Source organism: Populus nigra, chromosome 6 (genome assembly GCF_951802175.1).
Source record: "Populus nigra chromosome 6, ddPopNigr1.1, whole genome shotgun sequence".
Classification (NCBI taxonomy): domain Eukaryota; kingdom Viridiplantae; phylum Streptophyta; class Magnoliopsida; order Malpighiales; family Salicaceae; genus Populus; species Populus nigra.
This window is the reverse complement of record NC_084857.1, coordinates 10,172,273-10,195,337: the sequence shown is the minus strand read 5'-3', so window position 1 is coordinate 10,195,337 and position 23,065 is coordinate 10,172,273. Positions and strand designations below refer to the sequence as shown.

Below are 23,065 nucleotides of genomic sequence, written 5' to 3'. Positions count from 1 at the left end.
TTTATAAGAACGCACTCATCAACACTACACGTATTTGGGCACCCAACACCCTTCCTCCCATCCAACGATGGATTCCGGCAGAGCTATTTACAGGCAATCAGCCTCTCGTCTAACCGTAGTTGCACACTTGTTTGGCATCTTGGCTTTCATTCTCATGCTGGTTTGGTTATTGCATTATCGTGGGGGTATCGAGTATCATTCTGACAATCCTGATCGTGTTTTCAATGTAAATAAAATTTCCTCACTCTTTGTTTCGTTACTGTCATATAATTATAACTAAATTGTTGTTAGTGTTTTTTTTATATATAATGACTTTATTAATTTTGGTTTGTAGGCTCATCCATTTTTTATGTTCTGTGGATTCATATTTCTTGTTGGTGAAGGTATGTATATTTTAACTTTTCACAAAAATACTCCTAATCATCAAGAAGTAAGAATCTTCCAAATATTTGCAACTTGATTTTGGAATATTGGCTATTTTATTTATTTCATTATTAGTGCATTTTTGGGACAGCATAATTTTAAATCCAAAACTCTCAAGCACCCATTAACAATTAATCTCAAAAAAATAATAATATTGTTGATATAAAAATCCAAGCCTTGTTGGGATTCTTACGTACGTACACATATATAGTAATTTTCTCCTGTCTAGTCCATTTAATTACTTTTTACAGCCTCCTAATTAATTTCTTATATAAATATATGTTGGTGTTGTGAGCAGCTATGATGGCATACAAAACAGTATTATCGCGAGGGATCGTAAAGAAATCTATCCACATGATACTTCATCTGATCGCCTTATGTCTTGGTATTGTTGGCATATGTGCTGTTTTCAAGTATCATGATATGATCCATGCCGAGGATGTTTATAGCTTGCATTCATGGATTGGCTTAGTCACCTTCTGCTTATTTTGCTTGCAGGTGCGTAAACAACTCACTTAACCATAAACTTTAACTAGTGATGAGAAAGAATTCTTTCATTGTCTTTCTTCGAACTGATTAAATTTTAGGCAAAACCATCCCATTTGCCCCTGTGTATGTGGAAATTGGTCATTTTCACCCTCTGTGTTTCAAACTTTGTCAATTGACACCAAAGCTGACAACATGTCGATGAAGTAGCCTCCATCAATAACTCGCACACGTTAATTAGTTTGATAAAAAAAAGGGATCATATTGCGATTTTAAGAAATATAGGGATTGAACATAACTTTTTCTTAAAAATCCCAGTAGCCTCGAGGCCCTCGACGTTGGGATCATTACCGTCCAGACACCATTGAAGTAATTTCATGGCTAGGATATTGTGATGAGTCAATGAAGGGGTGGATTTTCATAAACGTTCAATCAAGCATTTATACTTTTTAGCGCTGCAATTTAGCTCTTTTTTTAACTGCTTATTTAAAGACAGTAATTTTGATGTCAAGTACCAACCAAGTTAGAAACACAAGAGATATGACCCTCTATCTGTCACAAACACAAGAAAGGTGATTTTGCCTAACTTTATGTGTGAGCTTGTTTACCAAATAAATCTATCTTTATGCAAATTTGTGACTCTTGCTGCTATATAATTGAACTTGGGTCGCCCATGCAGTGGGTTCTGGGCTTCTCTGCGTTCATGTTTCCAAAAGCTTCGCCAGGTACAAGGGCAAGTATGCTTCCATGGCACGTTAGTGGGGGAAGGGCACTGTTATACATGGCGATATGTGCAGCCCTAACTGGGTTGATGGAGAAATCTACATTCCTCAATCTAAAGAATCACAGGGAGGCTCGTTTGATTAACTTCACTGGACTCTTTGTCCTTCTCTTTGGCATATTCGTTGATCTCTCGGTTGCTCTTGCCCGTTATGTGTGACTTTTCTGTACTCTGCCTCTCTGGTCTTTCACCGTTTATTTTTTGATTTGTGATTGGTTTGTGATCTTTTTTTTCGGTGTGTGGGTATGAATATATTAAAATTTTATATCTTGATTCGTTCAAAGCAAGCAAGTGATGGGGTTGCTTATAGTGCACTGATATTTTCTTATTAATAATTTCGGAATCTCGGGCCACGTGGCCATGTCTATTGGTAGCTGCATGTTCCTTTCGTTCCAGACAAGTTATAATAAACTAAAAATCCCTTGTTGGGCTTGCTGTGCCTTTTTCGTGGGCTCCTAACTTTCATCAAATTATTAATTTTCCTTTTCTTCTTCAACTGGCCCACCAATCATTCGGGCCTTCTTCAAGACATTATTTTCAAGTTTACAGAATAATAAAATAGTATTTATAACGTCATAAGTGTAGATATATTTATTAATTTTTAAGCACTGAAAAATAATTTCTTAAATGATATTATTTCTCTTCTCGATCTGAGGTCACAAAGAACTTTTATTTGAAATTATACTCATTTTTTTATATATAATTTCTTTTTAAGGTAAGAACATATTGATCTACACTAATACTAATAACTAGCATAATTACGAGATAATTAATCACGTAACTGAGTGATAAGATATATTATTATAATATAATAAATAAAAATATTTAATAGTTTATAATTTAAAAGCACTATAATTATAATTCCTTCAAATAACTATGGAAATTACCTCGTTATATGGTGTGTGTTGAGTAAATTTATGGTTATAGTATTTGAAGTATAACAAATATAACGTGCATTAACTAATTACATGTTTTTTATCAGTTAAAATAGAGAATAAAAAATGTACATTGAAATTAAATTTCCAAGTTAAACGATTTTATTAATTTCATATAGAGGCATTTTTTAAAGCAACTTTATTTATTTTATTTATTGTGAGGTTATTTTCAGACTAGGTTATTTATATGTCAATATTCAAAATTAAATATCTTGTTGAATAATTTTAAAAATATATTCACACATTAACATGGTATACTTAAAATAATTTAATAATTTTTTTAAACCCTGACTCTAAATTTAAATTTTTAAAAAAGTAAATGAAATGAACGCACACATCTCTGTAACCTTAGGCCGGCCAACCCGTCCGTTGAGGTCAACTTTTATCTCGAATTCGTCTTTTGCTCAGTATATATTTCAAGTCTCGACAGCACGATGCCTTGTTTGATCACATATATAACCGTTAACCTAATAAATTCAAATTCCATTGACAAAGCGAAGAATTGAATAGAGCCAGGAAACTTTGCAGGATTAGTCAACAACATTTGAACCTGGACCATCTTCCATCGGCTTTTCCACTTCTATCCTTTTATTTTTAAATTTCTCAATGTTATCCTTATTGTCCTCAAAACGTTCCAATGTTGCCCCTAACCATTAAATAGCCTACCTTTTAATTTGGTTTTTAGAGTTTCTTTAGCTTTCTAATTTTTTTTTAAGAAATGTTGTCAGCATTTACGGGGACCTGAGAGGAAAATGTGAGATACAAACAACAAGATAAAAACACGAAGAAATTTAGTCAAGGGAAAATTGAATTTTTTTAGAAACTACAAGGGTAAGATTTCTTAGAAACTATACAAACACCAAGATAAAAGCGTTTAAGCATGAGGGGGGTGATCAAGACATGGCTGGTTTACATTCCTGCCTTGGCCTGATCACCTTCTGCTTACTTGGTTTCCAGGCAAATCTTTCTTTCTTGTTAGGACAAGAAAAACCGTTTGTTTTTTCGGACAATCCCAAATGTTACCGTGTTATAGGCTGGTTTAGTTAACGGCATCATCGATTTTTTTAGTGTTCTGATCACTGGTTAGCACAAAATCGGATGCCGGGGTTCTTCTCATTTGTGCTCCCAGGTGCAGAAATGTCAGCAAGAGGCACATACAGGCCATGTCACGTCTTTGGTGGCTTGGCCATATTTTTGCTCGCTACATGCACTGCCCAGACGGGTTTGCTGGAAAAAGTCTCGTCAATTTCACTGGATTTTTTATTATTATTAATATTCAAATTAGTTTATATACCTTGATTAATTTTTAAAATTATAAAATTAATAATCATGTAAATTTTTAACAACTCTAAAATATATAATTAATTTCACTAGACTCTTGCCTATTCTATTTGCGGTCAGTGTTGGGCTGAGTGGTGTGTCCTTACACGAGGATATTATTAATAACATCAAATACAAGCACTAGATTTTTTCCATACCCAAGATGGGGTTTTAACTTTTAACTTGTTCTCTTCAACTACAAATAAAAGTGGGGCTCTGACATATCTTCTTTTTTTCTGTTTTTTGAAAGCGAGGCATTCCACTTAATTCTTACACATTAAAACTAATTAATTTATTTAAAGGTTCTTGAATAATAATAATAATAATAATACAGAGAACAAACTTTCTCCCTAACCTCACTGAACAACGAGTATTACTTTTATTTATTTTATTTTTATGAGACAATAATTATACATGACCATGTATGCACGATCACGATCCCCACCGCATTAACAAGAGCGGGTTGGCTGTACTTGCACCATTGATTCCCAACTTTGAAGCACTTCTTTTGATTTATATCCGGTGTCAATTGAGCAATTAATTAAGGCTTAATGGTTCTGGTACCACTAGTGGGCCCGATGGAATCTTTAATGTCAAAAGTAAAAATCGACACCCCAGCGAATCAATGGTTCATGTATTTAAGGTGCAATCCGCAGTGACCGGTTTTTATTAATGGTGCCGGCATCATAATCCCTTTCTGGGCATCCATGTTTAAGGGTCCCAGCATCATCCGATTGTGCTATTCGTGTCTTGCCACATAACATACGTTTCATATATTATCTGCAGAATCGTATAATATATACATTGTAGAGTACAAATCTTCACAGCTGCATCAACCAGTGCTAACAATATCTTTGAAAACTATATTCCCAGTATATTTATATATATATTTGACAATTATAGTTTAATAGTCGAAATATTGGTAAATTAAATGATATGGACAAAGACATGTATTCATTAGTTATATTGGAGGGATACCATCGAGTTCAGGGTCAAAAGCAGAAACAACAGTCGCCCTCTAAGGCCTGATCCTGCCATGTATTTACCAGTTTTAGACGGCCACTAAGAATATCAAACAGTATCAAACAACCTGAAATATACTGCAAGATAAAATCTCGCTGTTTCTGTTCCTTCTCTTTATATTAAAGCAATGAGCTTTCAAGCTCCCCAGTTTCACGGCTAGGAAGGAAAGTCGTGCATTCTGCATTTGGAGGACAAACATTCCAAGCCCAAAATGGCAAAGACAATTGCACACTATTAAGCATCATCTGTCAGCAAAATTATAAATAAAAAGGAATAGATTACACCCATTGTTGCTTTGTGGCTTCCATTCTCTCCAATAAACCATCGATCTCTGCTTGCATTCTCAGCTTCATGTTATAGTAATCACAATGTGTATTTTCCAAAGCCTTCAGTTCTTCCATTTTCTTCCTTCGTCTTTCTCCCGTCTCTTGCAAACTCAGTTTTGCCAGCTTCTCTGCATATTCTTCTTCTAACTTATCAGACTTTGCCCGAATCATCTGCCTGTACCCTTCAGCCTCCCTCCGTGCTTCATCTGCCTTGCTCTGGAACATTCTTGCTTCTGCTTCTTTGATCCGCACAATGCTTTCTAAGCTATCAAATCCATCATTCTTCTGTAACTTCCCAAACTTAAACTCACTTCCAATTTTTAGGTCATCAAGGAGGGCAGCTTTGATGTTATTTCGGTGTAGATCATTTGGTAGTGAATCACGTCTTCCACTTGAAGAGCCCATGTTGTCAATGGTATATTTTGGAGGAAGAGAAGGTGCTGACAGCATGGGGACTGCATCTTTTCTAAGGCTAGCTTCTGTTGGCATCAATTCCTTCGCAGAAACACCAGAAGCAGGAAAATCTGACATATTATCTGCATCTAAAATCCCCAAGGAAGATACATTATACAATTTGAATTTCTGAAGAAATAACTAGATAAATAACCATGAAAATTAAAGAAGTTGAAGTTCACAATCTAGGGATAGCAAATGTTGATTAATGCTGTAAAAGAAGGGACTTTTCTTTCCTCTTTTTTTTTTTTAAAAATGATTTTACTTCGATTTTTCCCCTTCATATACAATAAGGAAATAAACATTGAACAAACATGCTAAAATCCCATTTATATTACAGTACAGTGCAAGCAGTCAAGGATATGACATTTCCTGGTTATGAGAAACAACATCAGCACAAGCGAGGTGCGGGACATCACGTGAACATTTGACTTTGCTCCATCGAGGTTCAGAGCAATCAAAAAGGGCAGTACACATGGCCACCAATCCCACATCAGAAGGCATATTATTAGGCAAGTTACTTGTAACCAAAATTCTCTACCACTGCATACTTTTGAAAGGATAAGCACACATACTACATGACCTAGACCTTTGTTGCTCGAAACTGCAAAGCTCAAGAAATAAGAGCTTGTGTTTGAACTGATCCGCTTTTAGATGGTAACTATTGCATGTAATCACCCAGATATAAGAAACCAGGCATCCTAAATTAAAGAAATAACCTAGGCCATTTTGTAAATCAAGTTTTTACAAACTAAACGTTTCAGACAAATTACAGATTTAGATAATTCATAAAGGAAAAAAACCTGTTGGAAGAGCAGTTGATGTTGTCCCTAGAGTTGTTTGCTAATAGTAATATGTATGGAAGGACCACGAAAACCTTCAACATATATTGGATGCAAAGATATTTTGAAGGATTATGTGGTCTATCAACTGCAGCCTGAATACTCTCACAAATAGGCAAACTAATGCAATCCTTAACATACTGATCGATTGTTGTTCTTCAGCTCTCTTTAGCCCGGTGTCTCTAAAGCATTGTAAATTTTCCCCAATATCAAATTCTTCTCCAGAAACCTTTAGTCATGACCTGTGGTGCAGGTGGCAGGCATGTCTGCACTATTGGTTTCGAAAAAGATCTACCATCTTTGTTTCTATCTGCATTATCTAAAATTGTCTTCTACAAAAATCTAAAATAATCAAGTAAACAGACTGATGAATTGGACACCATTCTTTAAAAAAGATTACAAACAAGCTCAACCACTTCAAATTGATTTTCTAATGCAAGATAACCAAACTCAAGTCCCAAGAGTCCATCATATATACCTCAGGTCCATTATACAGCCACAATTGATCAGAAATAAAACTATAAAATTTACAGCACCATCAAAGGGCTTAAAGAACATGTTACACCAATAATGACTCTGTTCACAAGCCTAAACATGAATCTATTGAGCTCTTCAAAAATGAAATCAAACATGTTTGAATTCATCTTGTTAAGTAAAACCCTCTCCAATTATGCTCGCACATAAGCAATAATAAAATTAAATAAACCTAAAAGAGATTTTATCAAACCTCCAAACAACTTCGTTCAGTTGCAGCCAAAAAAAAAAAGCAGCACAATTTTCAGATTGGCACTCAAGCTTGGCTTGCAATAATGAATAGACCAAGTTTCATGTGTGACATAGTTATCTGTGTGCTTAGGCTTCTCTTTACATAACAATTGGATCTCAAACCAAAACAAAGCCTTTTTAAAATTTATTGGACCTGAGCTCGGATATAATGTCTCATGCTAGACTTGGGCTTGATCTGAGCTTGAACATAAAAATATACAAATAGAAAAACCTTTTTGTACCCCTAGCTTTTAACTCCTTATTCAGAGTCAATATGTTTTAATTGCACTTTTAGAGTCTTTTTTGATCTTAACTTCTATGCCCTTGGCCTCAGGTGTTTGGACATGTCCCGTCTTTAAGAGTCAGAGCTTAGAAGAAAACCATCAAAAGGCTCAGAGCTTAGAAGAAAACCATCAAAAGCCATGCCAAACACTCAACATAGTTACTATAAAAGAATTGTTTAGGGTGAAGAAACCAGCAGAAATATTCACACAGATAAATATAAAATGACCTATGCACAACTTATCACATCACCTTCAATAAACTTTAGATCAACCCTTGTAGGCATTTATTTGAGCTCCAACAGATTAATTTATTTATGTAAGGAAATTTATTTGGAGAAAAAGGATAAAGGTTTCAGCTTAAAAGAAGACATCAGTGACCAGAAAAGAACATGCAAGCTTTAATCAACAAAGCTCTGTCCATACAGAGAAATCTTCTTCTTTTTTCTAGAAATTCTATCAGGCTTCAAACGACAGCCTTGTGACAGAAGAATTCAGATTTTCACCAACAAATTCACTTGGATAGTTCAAGCATCTAACGATTTAACTAATGAGAAGAAATAGCGCATAAATTGCATAGAAAAAGCAGGAGTTCAAAGTTAGAAAACTTACAGGTAAAGAACTGAATAATGGCGATACAGGCATCTTTAGAAGATATCATTTTTCTTTCAAGCTTGGAAAGCAAGTCCTCAGCTTTGGTATTCAACTCCTTGCCTTTGAAATCCTGACTTCCCTTGAAAATCTTCGCAACACAATCAAGCTCCTTTATCAGAGTTTCTAGTCCCCAATCCTTTGCACAGCACACAAACACATCCTTGACAAAACCGAACATCTCCGAAGCATGATTGCATCCAATGCAGTGAAATTGCATCTCACTAGTCCCTGATGGACCCTTCAAGCTAGGACCAGGTCTAATGAGATTCTTTTGTATGCCACATGCAGCATGACACCAATGAGAGCAAACGTCACAGCCAACCCAACTGCAAGTATTGCTAGCACAGTCAAAATTCATACAGACAGGGCACATACATGAGCTGCAAAATCCCTTATTCCCTGAGCAAAACTTACAGTCACAATCATCCACAGGCAATATGCTCTTGCAATTCACATTCCTACACCTCAAAAACAAGAAAATTTCCACCAACTCGTTTGTAGGAAGCCGAACTTTCCCAGAAACAAAACTTCCATGCCCCATTTTGACCGCAACTAAAATTTCCAACTGGTCCTTTTGGCACTTTAAGAGAGTCTCCTTGGTAAGATCAGACCTTCTTTCAAGCCAGTTTTGAAGGCCAACTAACTCGTCTCTCTTTTCAGGCATGGCGATAAGATTCTTCAAGTACTCCTTGGTGGATTCCAATGTTTCTTCTGCTACCTCTTGAATGATCTGAGCCATAACAGGAATAGTCTCAGAAACAATCTGACGAAGAATTCTCCCCGGTCTAGAAAGCTTTTTTGCTCTACCTTCTGCATCTCCACTCTCCAAACCTCTCGAATTCTCCGAATCCCTTCTCCTAGAATCACCTGAATAAGCATCTAAGCGAGGCCTAGCCGGCAATTCAGATGGAAAAAATGAAAGATTATCGGAACTGGTAGTCTTATAGAGACTATTATTGCACGAATCCTTATTCGTTGCACGATTACCTTGCATCACAGAACCACCACCACCATGACTGTTATTGTTCAGAGCAACAATCCCGTCTACAATAGGCCTAAACCGGCTATGAACCGATCCATTAGTCCCTTCCCCTCCACACCAAATTTGATCATCTCTCCCTACAGAATACTCGTAATTCTCAGTTGAATTGCGAGTCATAGAACAACTAGGATTATGTGAAAACGGATGTGAATACGAATATGAAAGTGAAGCGGCAGTGAAATCATTAGAACATGTTGTTTGTGTGTTGTTGTTTGATAGTGTTGCTGCTGCTGCTGCCGCACCCAAAAACTCATGTCGATTTCGCTCAATCAAAGGATCAACATTTTGCAATGCATTGGGTGCAGTTAGAGAGAGAGAGACATCAGGCAAAGCTAGAGAAAGATTTAAAGTGCTCTCTAGCTTTGGTTTCTTGTCTCTTGAGGAATTCTCCTCAACTTCTTCATCTTCTTCACGGGGAACTTGTCGCTTGGAGGAAGAATTAGATTTGGTTTCACTCAGATTCAAGAAATCCCTCTCAACCCATTTCTCATCTTGGTTTGAATTATCTGAAAAGACAACTTCTTTTCCCTTGAGTGAAAAACCCAGTTTCGTATTATTGTGGTTGTTTTCACAGAGGTAGCTGAGAGTAAGTTCTTGAGGTTTTAAGCCAACCCCATCAAAACCCATCTTTGATTCTCTGAGAAAATCAATTCCCTTTTGAGACAAACCACTCATCTTCTCTCCTGGGTTCCCTTGGTTTAGAGACCTCTCGGACTCAGCCTCGCCATTAGAGACACGATCTTTCTCTCCAAACATGGCCTTTGTTTTGTTTTCAAAGGTCAGACTTTTAACGGGAGGAGAGAGAATAGGAGGAGTAGGAGGAGTAGGAGAGAGGGGGGGCGAGGGAGTAGAGACCTTTGCTTTGATGGTGGACTGGAAGGGCATAATGGAAAAAATGTGGGAATCTAGGGGGTGAGAAGGTTATTGCCTCAGTTCAAGTTGGGTGGGTTTTATTTTTTTAGTACAAATAACTGAAAAGTCTTACATTGCAGCATCACACAACCAAGCTTTCTGATTTGTCTTTGTTTTGTTTGTGTTTTTTCTTTAACGGCTGAAACTTTCAAAGCATTTTACACAAAACGGCTATACAGTATTCACTATTGACTACTCGAGTTGCTGATAAATACTCAAATCGTGTTTCCTATTCACTGCTGCAGTGCTGCTTCTTAGCCCAGAAACACGCAAAATGTAGCTCTCTCTCTCTCCATAGAGGGACTACAGAGAGAGAGAGAGAGAGAGAGAGAGAGAGCTTCCCCAGAAAAGAAATTCGTTCACCTCCCCTGTTTCATGGCTGTAGTGAGTCTAGTTTGGCCTAATTAACGGTAACATCCCATGTAAGGTACATAGAATATTTTATTCTAGGCCGACGGTATGTATCATTGCCGTGAATGTTGAATTTTCTTAATACAGAACATCAATTTTTTTAAGGAAGGAATCTCTCTCTGTTCCAGCCTTTGATTTTATGTACTAATTATTATTATTATTGTTTCTTTATCTTTATGTGTATATCTGGTGAGAAAGAAAGGTCAAAAAAAGGGGTGCTTCCTCTAAAAGAAGTACTTTTTTTAAAAAAAGTTTATTACTGAGTAGAACGTATGTCTTTGAAAAAAAAAATTGCTTGCTACAAAAATTTTTTATAAGTATAATTTTTTCAAACACGAATACGTTTTAATGAAGGTGTGTTGAATTTGATGTTCACTAATTGAGTTTAACACTATTAATTTTATAAATTTTTATATAAAATTATAAAAGAATTATTTTTTAATAAATAGACTTAATTAAACAAGTTTATACTCCATCAAGATTATTAGTTATATTAAAGTTATTTATGATCATTCATATCACTATCTTTTAGCTGAATAAAATGAATGAAATACAGTTTACGGTACAATTCAAAATATTATAAAAATAAAATTACACTGCAGTTCATCATCTCTAAAAAAAGCAAGACTTATAAGTTGTAAATACACCATAAAATATTCAAAATAAAGATTTTAAAGCATCTCTTTTTAAAATATAATTGTATTCTCTCTCTATAATATCATTATATTTTCTTTTTTAAAACAAATACTTATTTAAACATAGAAGAATTCTTAATTTCATTAATTAGAATTTTTTGTAGGTATTAATCATAAACCATATTGGCCTATTAAACACTAATTACAAGCTATTAACCATTTTGATTAGAAAAAATAGATAAAATTACTTAGACATCAACTAATTATCCAACCCAAAAAGACCATTGATTTATTATTGGTAAAGAAACTCGGTGATTTATTGAAATTTCATTATAAGACAGGCTAGTAGCACTCGTTGTGCATGGATTCACAAGTAAAAAAGAACAGCTCGTCCAGCTTAAAAATTTGAGTTATTTTTGTCAGTGGCTTCTTGAAAATGTTACATATCTACTTCCAATGCTTATGAAAACATTGGTTCAGTTCTACCTTCATGGCTAGACAACTATTAAAAGGCTCACCTTTTCTTATTTTTTCTCCAATTATTTCCAGTCCCCATGAATATTAACATATATCTCAAAAAAATAATAAAAAATAGTAGGTCGAATAACAGATAGGGGTAAAGATAGAATTCTATGGAAACTAAAATGGAAAGATTTATATAGGAGTAGAAACGAAATATTGATGAATCATAGGGACAGAAATAAAATTTAGCTGTAATTGACAGGGGCGGAACCGGAAAAGGTGGGGGTTTACGCGTCATCTAGCTGTTCGAGACCCTTGTCCCCCAAAGCCTCCTTTTCGTTGCTTTCTCTCTCTCTCTCTCTCTTTTCATTTAATTTCACCGGTCATCTGAGTTGCTGCCGGTAAATCTTCAAAGCAGCACTTTAATAGCATGATTATTTTTATGTGTTTAAAAATATATATTTTTTAAATTAATTTTTTAATATTTTTAGATTTTTTTAATATATTAATATCAAAAATAATTTTTTAAAAATAAAAAAATATTTTTAAATAAAAAATATTTTAAAAAACAATTATCACTAAAATATTAAACAAGCTCCGATATCGTTTTTTTTTGCTTGGAACTTTGGTGTGCCTTTTTGACCACAAATCATTTATTTGCGACCCTAGAAAGGTGCAGTCTTTCCTCTTTTTTGGGATGCAATTTTTTCACACTTCCGAGACAACGAAACAGCACCGCTCGCCGTACCATTACATTAAGAGTTGTAATAATGACTACATCAAAAATTAACCTGGCGAAGATTACAGGGAAACCTTGAAGCACATTATAAGCTATAATAGAATTAGTATGGTGGACTTAAGATAGAGTTCGATCCACAGATTTCTATGGTCAAGATCTTACTAGCAGATTAGGAGATCATGCATGGGATTGTTTGGAGTTAGGATTGAATTTGGGCCAGTACCGAGCCAGGGGACTCGAAAACGAGAGTCAAGCTGGGCAAGCCGAGGTTAGGACCTTAGGGCCACATGCCAGGCCAGCTACTTGAACGTGGATTCGAGGAATCCAAAGTAATGGTTAGAGAGGTCACGATGACGTTGGTGTTTCGAGGATTATTAACGCTTAATTTCAACGCTTAAGTTTTATCCAACCAGATAAAAGAGTGAAAAAAACAATAGCATTTCTATTTTTACTACAAACATTGTTTCTTGTCAAACATGCGACTAATACATATTAATATACACAGTAATCACAACACTCAGTCTACGAAAGAGAAAGAAGTACAAATGCATAATTTTTTTAAAAAAATAATAAAACTGAGATCTTGAATCTCATGGGTTTAGATCCTTGTTTCCAGTGATCTAGCATCATCTTAATCGTAATCATTTGATAGGATTTTGTTGTTGATGTTTTTATGGATTTCTTCACTGTTTGTAAGTATGGTAGTAATTATTTTTTAAAGTATATTTTTAAAAAAAATATATCAAAATAAAAAATAATAATTTTTGATATCAATACATCAAAATGATCTGAAAACATTAAAAAATATTAATTTAAAATTAAAAAAATAAAAACATTTTAAAATTTTTAAAAAATATTTTTAAAACACAAAAACAAAATTTCATTAGAGTTTCGCTTTGTATATATAGTTTCAGATTTCCAATATCACCATTTTAATTTTCAAAAAGTCTCAACTTTTCCCATAACAATTAAATAGCCATGTTTTGAATTTTGTGTCTGAGTTTTTTTTTCCTTGTATTTTTTTAAAGCACACGAGCAAGCTTGGCCTCAAAGTTCTATACTCGGTAGATTCTGTGTAGTCTTATTGGACAAACAAATGAAAGAAAAAAAGAACAAATGTTTCTACAAGGCTTGTAATATTTTTAGGGATTTGATAGCAAATGGGAAAGCATAAAATATGTAAAGGGTAAAATTTAAACTTTTAAAAAATTACAAGAGTAACATTGAAAAATTTTAAATTATTATAGGAGCAGAAGTGGAATATCGATGAATATAGATAAAGGTGGAAGGACAGTAACTCCAGGTTTATCTACCGCGAGCATTTGAACTGAGGATTGAAAGGCTGAGCGAAATGTCACGTTTTTTTTTTTTTTTAATATGTGTTTGGTATTTTAATGTAGATTAATTTTTTTAAAATGTTATTTATTTAAAAATTTATTAAAATATCTTTTTTTATAATTTTTGTTTTTTTAACATTAATATATTAAAATCATTATAAAATACTAAAAATATAATAATTTAATATTTTTTGTTTGATGTACCAAACACATTTCTAAGGATCTAAATACAAAAATAAGCAATGCCTTAATCAGAGTGACTCAGCACCGTTTCCTTCGACAACAACATTGTAACCGTAAGCGTGTCTTGTTTAATCAAATGATAACAAATTCTATATAAAAAAAATTGACACCAAACGCGTCTTTCTGGGACGACTGAAAAAATAAAAAATAAAAAATAAAAAAACAGAAAGATTTTCTTGGTAGAAACACCTAGAGTGAAGATGAGCACACTTGGTCAGCGAGTTCGGATTGGCAGAGAAAAGCAAACACGTTTAAAGAATTGTTTTCCACGGCACCGTTTGGGAATGGTTGGAATAAATTTCTTTAGGTTTTTTATTATTAAAAAAAAATTACTATATTTTTAGTATTTTTTATTATTTTAATATGCTGTGTTAAAAATAAAAAATATTATTTTAATATATTTTCAAGTTTTTTTAATTAAAAAAATAAAAGCCGTACGTAAATAAATTACCACAGAGGCTCCAAGAATCGAGTAGATGGAAGAATTCTTATAAAAAATAAATGAATTTTTATTTTTCGAAACACTCCCCGTGAGTTATTTTACTGTGGAGCCATATACACGTATACAGTGCACTATGGATTTTCTCTCTCTCTCTCTCTTCTTTCACACTAGGAGACGTGGGTCAATGATAGACATTCATTTTTTGCTCATAGAGATAAAGCAAGGATGATTGCTCTCCGAAAAAAAAAACCCCAGCTCCAGGAACATCTCCGATAAGTCAAATTGATGATATATTTTTTTAACAGTGTGAATATTGTTTTTTTTTATTTAAGTGTGTTTTAATAGTAAAAACTTAGTACTTTTTTTAATATATTTAATATATAATTATTTTAATAACTTGATTTAACCAAAGAATCTAAAAACAATTTATATAATTCTTAATTAATCTAATATTAAATCATAAAAATAAATAAAATCAATTAAAAAAAATAAATAAATAACTTGAATCCACCTTGATAAACTCATAATATATGTTATGTGACCCGAATAATTTTATAATATATATATATATATATATATATATATATATATAACAAATCAAATAAAAAAATGAAAAAAATGTTATTTCAACCAATAATTTTTTTTAATTTTGATTTAGTATTTTCTTTGGGATGCTTTAATAGCTTGTATGATATTGTCAAAAACTTGATTTTAATTTTTTTTTAAATATATTATAATAATATTTTTTTAAATTTATTTTTAATTTAAAAATATAAAAAATATATTTTAAATTTAAAAAATAAAATTTTAAAAAACACGGTAGAAACTGGAAACACTGCCCGTAAAAACGCTCCCAACTGCAAATAGCAAGTCTGAAGACCCATGTGAAGAACACCAAAATCGAATCTCATGTGCAAAATCCATAGATTATGATGAAAATAGAGAGAGGATGTGTTGCCGTTGTGGGGAGGATCAATTTTTTTTTGTGTTGGTAATAAAGATGTTGATAATGAACCTGTTGCTCAACAGGACTGGAGAAATGGCGTTGTTAAAAGCTGTTTGAGAGCTGTGGTTAGGGTTGTGAAAAGGCTGAGTTTTGGTTTTTATTTGTCGCGCAGTTGACTAACAATGTGAAGCCGCCGTGGGAACCTTCTAATTTCAGACAAAATTGGATTGGTTTGTCCAAATCTTTCAGGCAGCTTATTGAGGTTTTGGTCATTGTTTGCTTTTTTTATTGGTATTTGATTTGGGATGGCACAAATTCATGTGTTGACCGTATGAAAGGGAAGATTTGAATGGCATCTCTTCTCTTTATTCTAATTCATTCCATATCTGTGTGTACAGAATCCTCAAGTCATTGAAAATGCTGAAAAACCTAGGACAACCCCTTCAGCTGTTGCCTTTACCCAAGACGGAGAGATGCTTGCGGGCACTCACCAAAACGTCAGGCTGTGACTAATCCAAGCAATACAGTTTAATTTTTGAACTAAGCGTTTGATCGATAGGAGGTTCGATGATCAAAGGAGATGAAAATCGTTCCATCTGAGATAGTCAGGTCTCCGAATGGGTTGCAGCCAATGGCAACAATGTTCGCCTTGCCAAATTGGGGCCTTTATTCTGACCAAGATGAAAGAAACTGCAAAAGCATTTCTCGGAAAAGGAATTTCAAAAGCTGTGTTCACTTTGCCGGCCTATTTCGTTGTCCTCCATAGTCTATAAAGTTGATTTATTGATTTTTTTAATATTTTTTTTTATTAATATTGATATCTGAACTACCTTGCGTTATCTGGATTATTTTTTTTAATACCTTTATTTTGTGTGATGAATGATAGATACTAATTTCAGTTCTTTAACTCGTAAGTGTAAACTACCATTTCATTATTTTTTCTTTATTTATTATCGAAGGTTGAAACCCGCTAAGTTGTTATTTAAAAAATAATAGTTCTAATAAAAAAATGTAAGAAAAAAAACAAGAGAAAGAGGTTTTTCTTTAAAAAATATTTTTTATTGTTAATTTTTTAGATTTTTTTTAATTATTTTTAGTTTTTGCCCAGTAAACAATATAGCTAAAAACAATGTTCCAAAAATATATTAATAAGAGAAGAAAGATTTATACTAGAAAATGATTTTTTTTGAAATAATTAAATAAATAAAATTTAAGAGCTTGTGGCAATCAAATATTTTTATGTTAAATTTTCAGCTTCTTGCTTTAGTTTTTAGTTGGTACTAGTAATTTTTTAATTTTTTACAAGATAAGATAGTTTTTAATTTATTTTATTAAATACACGCACAAACTTTCCAATAATAAATTATATTTTTCATGATAACAAAAAATGTGTTCACAGCTTCTTCTTCATTATTTTTTTACATTAAAAATTAACTTTGCATGGACGCAGCATAGCACGCACGGTATTTGACTAGTTCTTATAGATAAGCTATATAAATCTTAATTAGTAGAAGCTTAAACTTTCTAAATTACCTCTTTTCAAGGCCGCAAGTCTTGAGATTTAACTGTTGTGGCCAAAGAACAATTAGTAACGACGACGTTGATAGCTTAAAAAACTGGACACAAGCAGCCCCCCCTGCAGCTGAGGCATTAACCCAGCAGGTGGAGTCACCTAAATACGAGAATCATCGATCTGGACTTGCTTCTCCAAGCTTCGCCAGAAAATTCACACATTGATTACCCTAGGCGCTTTCTAGCTCCCTTAAAGCATGATGCCTTATTTCCCAGAGTCCGACTCCCGTGCATTCTCAATACCAAACCGGAGTGAAAACAATTCACCAAACCAGAAACGACTTGGATGATCACCTATTTGTTGCGAGCATACCAAACCAGCCAACAGGTACAATAAATGCTCCTACAATCTCTAGCTACACATAATAAGAGGGTTGAAAAACCTTCATCAGCAGCCATGAATCCCAGGTACCATTAAAGAAATCAGGCACTCCACTCGGATAACTAATCAGAACAGATTCTTGCCAATCAGGAACAGGATGGACTGGAGATTCAAATCCTTTTCCACCAAGAAATCAGGCGTGAGCTCCCTATGATAACGAAGCTCGTTGGTTGGAAAGAATCTGAATTTTGCGGCAAAGTTTCCAAATTAATAACCTTTTGAGTTAGAGCCCATGGAACGTGGGCAAGGCAGCTTCATGACCAACTAGCAACCAGACTTCGCGGAGTAGGAACCTGAGGAAATTCCTCCCAGCTTTCTACTATTCTATTAGGTGCAGAGGATTAGCTAAAGGAACAGCAGATATAAAATCCTGATCACCAGGAAGTGAAGTATGAAGTCGGAACGTGTCCCAGGTTCTAGAGCTTTAAGTAGTGTCAGTAACCATAAAAAATGATAATCCAGAAAATTGATATTTGGCACCATAAGCTTCGAGACAGCATCCCCAACCCAGTGATCATGCCAAGTAGTGTGGACATAAAGTGCCCATCACCAACACGCCAGGTATAACCATCACGAAGGAAACTGAAAGCATTTAGAATGGCAATGCAAGTAGGGAGATCCCACTCCCTGGATGGCAATCAACCAGTGATTGACTGACCCTTAAGGTAATGGGAATGCATGACCTGCACCCATGATTTTGCTTCCATTTGAACATAAACCAGCATAATTAGTTGAAGTGTTCCAAGAAACCAAAATAAAATTCGACTTCACCATACTTAACTTTATTCAGGGAAAAAATTGAACAAGAAGGATGACACTGTAATTCCATGAAGAAAAAAACACCTGTGATTTAAATATATTACAAGAACTCTGCATTAATTTGAACGTCCATATTTCTCGTATATAAGGAGTCCAACAACATAGTTAGTGCTGTAAAATTACAACAATAAGAAAAAATTGACAACAAGAAAGATATGGTGAGCGAAGTTCTAATTAGAAAGCTCATAGCCATGCATATCTCACTGTACAAAGTGAAGACTGTTATGAGTAGCTTGTTTGATAGAAAAATAAGACACAACAATAAGAAAAAATTGATAACAATAAAGAGATAGAGAGCAAAGTTCTAATGAAAATTAGAAAGCTCATAGCCATTGCTGATGCATATCTCCCTGTACAAAGTGAAGACTGTTATGAGTAGCATGTCTAATAGAAAAATAAGATTTAAAGAAGTAAATGGAATTCAGAGCTTCAAGGTAAGATCAGGTGCTGATGAATCTGTCCTTGATGGTGGTGCCCTTGCTTCAAAATTCATATTTGGACTTTGAGCAAACTCTAATCCCGAGTTACCACCAACATCCTCATCAACCTGCCTAAAACTCCCAGGCCAATATGAACCCACATCATCTTCTTCCATGAACATCGGCATTCCATAATAGCCTTGCCCAAACCTAGCTCCACCTCTTGTATTAGCAGGCGTTTGAGATTGTATGAGACTTTGGTGCATCGCAGCATGGGCTTTGATCCCAAGAGACCGAAACGCAGAACCATGAAGTGGAAGAGAAGCCAAGCTAGTATATCTATCTGAAAGTATTCCCATACGCATTGCTCGCTTTGCCATTGTTCGCTCTCTCTTATGTGCATTTTGGTGACCACCAAGTGCCTGTGAGCTGTAGAACTTTCTGCGGCAGTAATTGCAAGAGAAAACTCTTGGGATGGTTGTGTTTGGAGCATGGGCAGCCACTTCACTGCTAGTCTCACCTGTTCCCTTCAACTCAATTTCACTGGAGTTGAAATGGAGTGATAAATCAAGGGAAACAGGCACTGGATTCTCTTGAATCTTAATGAGATCTGTGAGAGAGGAAGAAGGGGTGGTGCTTTCCTTTGATGGATCGGGGGACGGTGCATGCATATATAAGTTGGATGCTACTTGGCTACTAACTTCTGAATCATTTTCGAAATCCAAATTGGATTTTGGAGGTATCATGACTGGGTGATATAGTGAAGTACTTGGGCCAATATGTACTACCACAGAAAAACTGCTGATAACCGGATAATGCTTCACCTGCAGTTACAATGATTCAATTAATTGCCTCGAAGTAAGAATTTAAAGAGTAAACATTGGAACAGATATATATGCTTCGTTCTATCCCGATACCATATCTACTAAAGCAATTAAGGAATAGTGCCTGTTTGCTAGCTTGAAAGCACAACAAAATAGTCTAAAAGCACATCACAGCACGACAACTCTAATCCTGTCCAAAGTTCCCTGCATGTCTTAAACACACCCCGGACTCCAGAACAATTAAAAAAGATTAACAATCATTACATCGTTCATAATGTGCCCCAGTTAAGGTGATCCAAACAATTCAACCAACCAAAATCTTTTTTCTCTTTTCCATTCTTAATGAATAGAATAATACCACAGGAAAGGCTAACTTTTTATTTTTATTCTTTTTATTTATTTATTCAGAGAGAAAAGGCTGATCTCATCATCTCAAAAGCTCTCATTCCAGGAGAGGAACATAACTTTGGAACCATTCAAACCAACATCTCATGACTTCAAAAATTTAGGCCAAATTTTCTCCAGCTGGGGAGAGCTGATGAAATCTCAATCAGGAGGTAAATAATATAGTTTGAAGTGTTCAAATATGTTTCAACTGACTCATGCCAAACCATCTAAGGAATTCCTTTTTCTTTCTGTCATGTCCAGGGTTGATATTTAGCCTATATATATCCTTTCCTCGTAAACCCGTCCTTTTTATAACTTCAGCCAAACTGATTTTCAGATCAATGACTTCATTCCACGGTTTGTTCTCCTTGAATGCAGGTCACCCACTAATATATCTCAAGCTCTACAATACACGTGATTGAATCATCCTATACGAGCTTCCCTCAACTTTTCTAAATGAGTGCATCAATTTTCTAAGAAAATTTCCTCGACTAGTTAGCAGCATCTGATGGAAAGAAGGGATCGTCTCCTATTTCTGTGGCCTTGTTGCTGTTTCCATGTAGACAACATCTTAAACTCATTTCTAGGAAGTCCATCGGCCACTTGTGAACTTGCTTGATTGATTTCACTCCCAATAAGCTTGACCCACACAAAGCACCTCAACTTTAGCTTTGATTTCACATCAGTTATTTTGAGGATCTTTTTCATCACACAGTTCCAACGAATCATTAACCAAATCACTGTATTGACTAGTAGACGCACGCTCCCTGTTCCCCGTAAACACTTGAACTGGTTAGTTATTCCTAATTCCTAGTGTCTGTGATATGTATATCGCTGTTATAAAAGTTCACATGCATGTATTTATGTGTCTGTGCTAGACTACTTTGTAATGTTTTTGCAATAAAAAAGCATTGTGCTGGAGCTTTTAGATTATTATTTTTTCACTCAAACGGGAGCAATTAAGGTAAAAAAACCATTTCCCCAATTGACTTTTCCATGTAGCATCACACCTTTGAAATGATGGAAAGTAAAAACCATGTACCTCTGAACTGCAGAGCATCTCACAACTATTCAGACTTGACCTCACATGGTAAAGTTGCAGATCTCCAAAACTCCCACAAAATTCATGAATTTTCATTATCTATCATGCATATATAATTCTTCGAAACAACAGAGGCATCATTCAATTAATGTCTTGCCAGAACCAGACTACGTCATTTTTTACAGATCATCTGTAGTTCCTCAAACTTTTATCTCAAGAAAATTACTTCAATTGACATGTCAAATGGCTCTTAACTTGATCCACAACTTGTGAATAGATAAAAGTGGCCGGCTTCCATTATATCAATACATACCATACCTAAAACAAATAGAACTGCAACACCACCCCATGTCAAAACATGTAATGACTAGGCTACATTTAAGGGCATTCCAATTAAGTTAAGAACCAAGTAATCCTACAATCTAGATTTAGGAAAAGCATTTTAAGAAATTAAGAATGCGCGTACAACCCCTTCTCCTTTGGAAGAGGTCGAAAATAATGGCTAAAGTGAAGGATAAACATTTCTTAGTTGTATGGTCTGATGCAGTTTCAATCTGAACGAAAGCTCTACACTCATGCAAGAAGCAGGAATTGCCTCAGTTATTGGGGAAAAAATTGCATTTCAGATTACCATTCCAATTCTGTGCAAAATCAATTATAAAACAAGGGAGAGGAAAAGGCAAAAATGCAAAAAGCCCTCATTATCAACAACTCTAAGAAAAAAAAAAGCAGAAAATTGAACTCGGCTGCAGGCCATCAATAAATCCCAAAATCATTAACAAAACAGTACATTTGAAGAACATAAACAAACACTAAATGATAGGGTGAATCAGCATATGTAGAGTATACCCAAAAAACAAAGAAGATACTAGAGTAACACGAAAGAAACGATAAAAGATAAGAAATAATCAAAAACCGAAAGAAGGAAGTACAAAAATGAAATAATATGCAGCGATAATTAGGGAGGCGGTTGAAGTTCCTTACATGGTATCTTGAAATTCTCGAGTGAGCTTCAAGGACATAGTACTACTGTTTTGGGAAAAGAGAGAGAGAGTCCGTGTGAGTAATCAAAGTGGTTTTTTTTTTAGTTTTTACCACTTATGGAGTGGGATGAAAGTAGATAAAAAGAGAATAAAGAGAGAGAGAGCGATGCAAGCACTTGTGGGAAAGCAGAAGTCGAAGAAATGGAGAGGATGGTGCAACGACAGATAAGTCAGAGACAGAAGAAATTAAAAGAAAAGCAGATAACGCAATAAGCACTCTGATGTTGAATTTTGGGCCCTTTCCAAGTCTTTCAATCAACAACAGCTACACAGTACATTGATATCAATGAATGCATGAATAAAGAGAGAGAAGATGTGTGAGAGAGAGAAAAGCATACAAAACGACAGAGAAAGCAAAGACAGCCCCCACAAAAAGACACTCGAATCAAGTGTCTGTGATTTCATTTCATTCCTAAAATTTCGTTCTCACCCCACTTTTTTTCTTAAAAAAAAAAAAACAGAAAAGAGAAATAGTACTCCAGTCTCCACTTGGATATCAGATTCTTTACGTTGTCTTTTTACCCCCTTGCTTCTTTCCCCTTTTATTGTAAAGATGGATTCCCATGCCATCTCCGTCTCTCACACCTGGTTTTTGCAGCTCACATTCACATGAACCTTCATCTAGCCCACACGTTTTTATACTCTCTACAAACAGTTCTGCAAGATAATGTGGCCTGTTGATGTCACTCACAAATGAGACAAGGCCATAGACCAGACGACAGCCTCAGATGAGGACCCTTTTTTTTCTAACGTCTACTACTATCATTAATTTTTTCTTCTTTAGTTATAATTAAGATGTTAGCTGGGATCCTGACTATTTTTGTTGGGTAAGTCGTAAATACTAAGACTAAGCATCTCCGTCCTTCCGTGATGTTGGGAAGTCGTATTGATTTTTTAAAAATAAAAAATATTTTAAAAACTTATTATTATTATATTTATTTATTTTGTTAGAGAATCAAGTCATCGGTTTTACGGTGATTATCCATGGATAAGAGATTTCAAGTCCCCCTATCGCACCTTATTTTCTGATTAAAGATTTTTATAATACTAAATTAAATTCACATCAATCATCATCCCACGAAACATGATATTTTTTTTAAAAAAAAGAAAGCAAATTGA

The 23,065-nt window shown here is 34.6% G+C and overlaps 3 protein-coding genes across 3 annotated transcripts; 1 reads left to right on the top strand and 2 right to left on the bottom strand.

Annotated features, from left to right (window-relative positions):
- LOC133696468 (probable transmembrane ascorbate ferrireductase 3) lies at positions 1–1,957 on the top strand. Its single transcript, XM_062118659.1, has 4 exons — positions 1–226; positions 335–383; positions 722–921; positions 1,589–1,957. The coding sequence occupies exons 1-4, from the start codon at positions 68–70 to the stop codon at positions 1,847–1,849; spliced, it is 669 nt and encodes a 222-aa protein (XP_061974643.1). The 5' UTR covers positions 1–67; the 3' UTR covers positions 1,850–1,957.
- A 3,086-nt stretch (positions 1,958–5,043) lies between these two features.
- Positions 5,044–10,590, bottom strand: LOC133696937 (protein OBERON 3-like). Its single transcript, XM_062119235.1, has 2 exons — positions 8,248–10,590; positions 5,044–5,836 (listed from the first exon to the last, which is right to left on the bottom strand). Exons 1-2 carry the CDS (start codon positions 10,214–10,216, stop codon positions 5,247–5,249), a joined length of 2,559 nt encoding a protein of 852 aa, XP_061975219.1. The 5' UTR covers positions 10,217–10,590; the 3' UTR covers positions 5,044–5,246.
- A 7,668-nt stretch (positions 10,591–18,258) lies between these two features.
- Positions 18,259–22,276, bottom strand: LOC133696228 (zinc finger protein 4-like). Its single transcript, XM_062118350.1, has 2 exons — positions 21,888–22,276; positions 18,259–19,474 (listed from the first exon to the last, which is right to left on the bottom strand). The coding sequence occupies exon 2, from the start codon at positions 19,394–19,396 to the stop codon at positions 18,653–18,655; it is 744 nt and encodes a 247-aa protein (XP_061974334.1). The 5' UTR covers positions 19,397–19,474; positions 21,888–22,276; the 3' UTR covers positions 18,259–18,652.
- Between the last annotated feature and the right edge of the window lie 789 nt (positions 22,277–23,065).

Coding starts and splice junctions, on each gene's coding strand:
- LOC133696468 (XM_062118659.1), top strand. CDS start 68: ATGGATTCCGGCAGAGCTATTTACAGGCAATCAGCCTCTCGTCTAACC. Junction 384..721: donor CATATTTCTTGTTGGTGAAG/GTATGTATATTT, acceptor TGTTGTGAGCAG/CTATGATGGCATACAAAACA. Junction 922..1,588: donor TCTGCTTATTTTGCTTGCAG/GTGCGTAAACAA, acceptor TCGCCCATGCAG/TGGGTTCTGGGCTTCTCTGC.
- LOC133696937 (XM_062119235.1), bottom strand. CDS start 10,216: ATGCCCTTCCAGTCCACCATCAAAGCAAAGGTCTCTACTCCCTCGCCC. Junction 5,837..8,247: donor CATTATTCAGTTCTTTACCT/GTAAGTTTTCTA, acceptor TGGGGATTTTAG/ATGCAGATAATATGTCAGAT.
- LOC133696228 (XM_062118350.1), bottom strand. CDS start 19,396: ATGATACCTCCAAAATCCAATTTGGATTTCGAAAATGATTCAGAAGTT.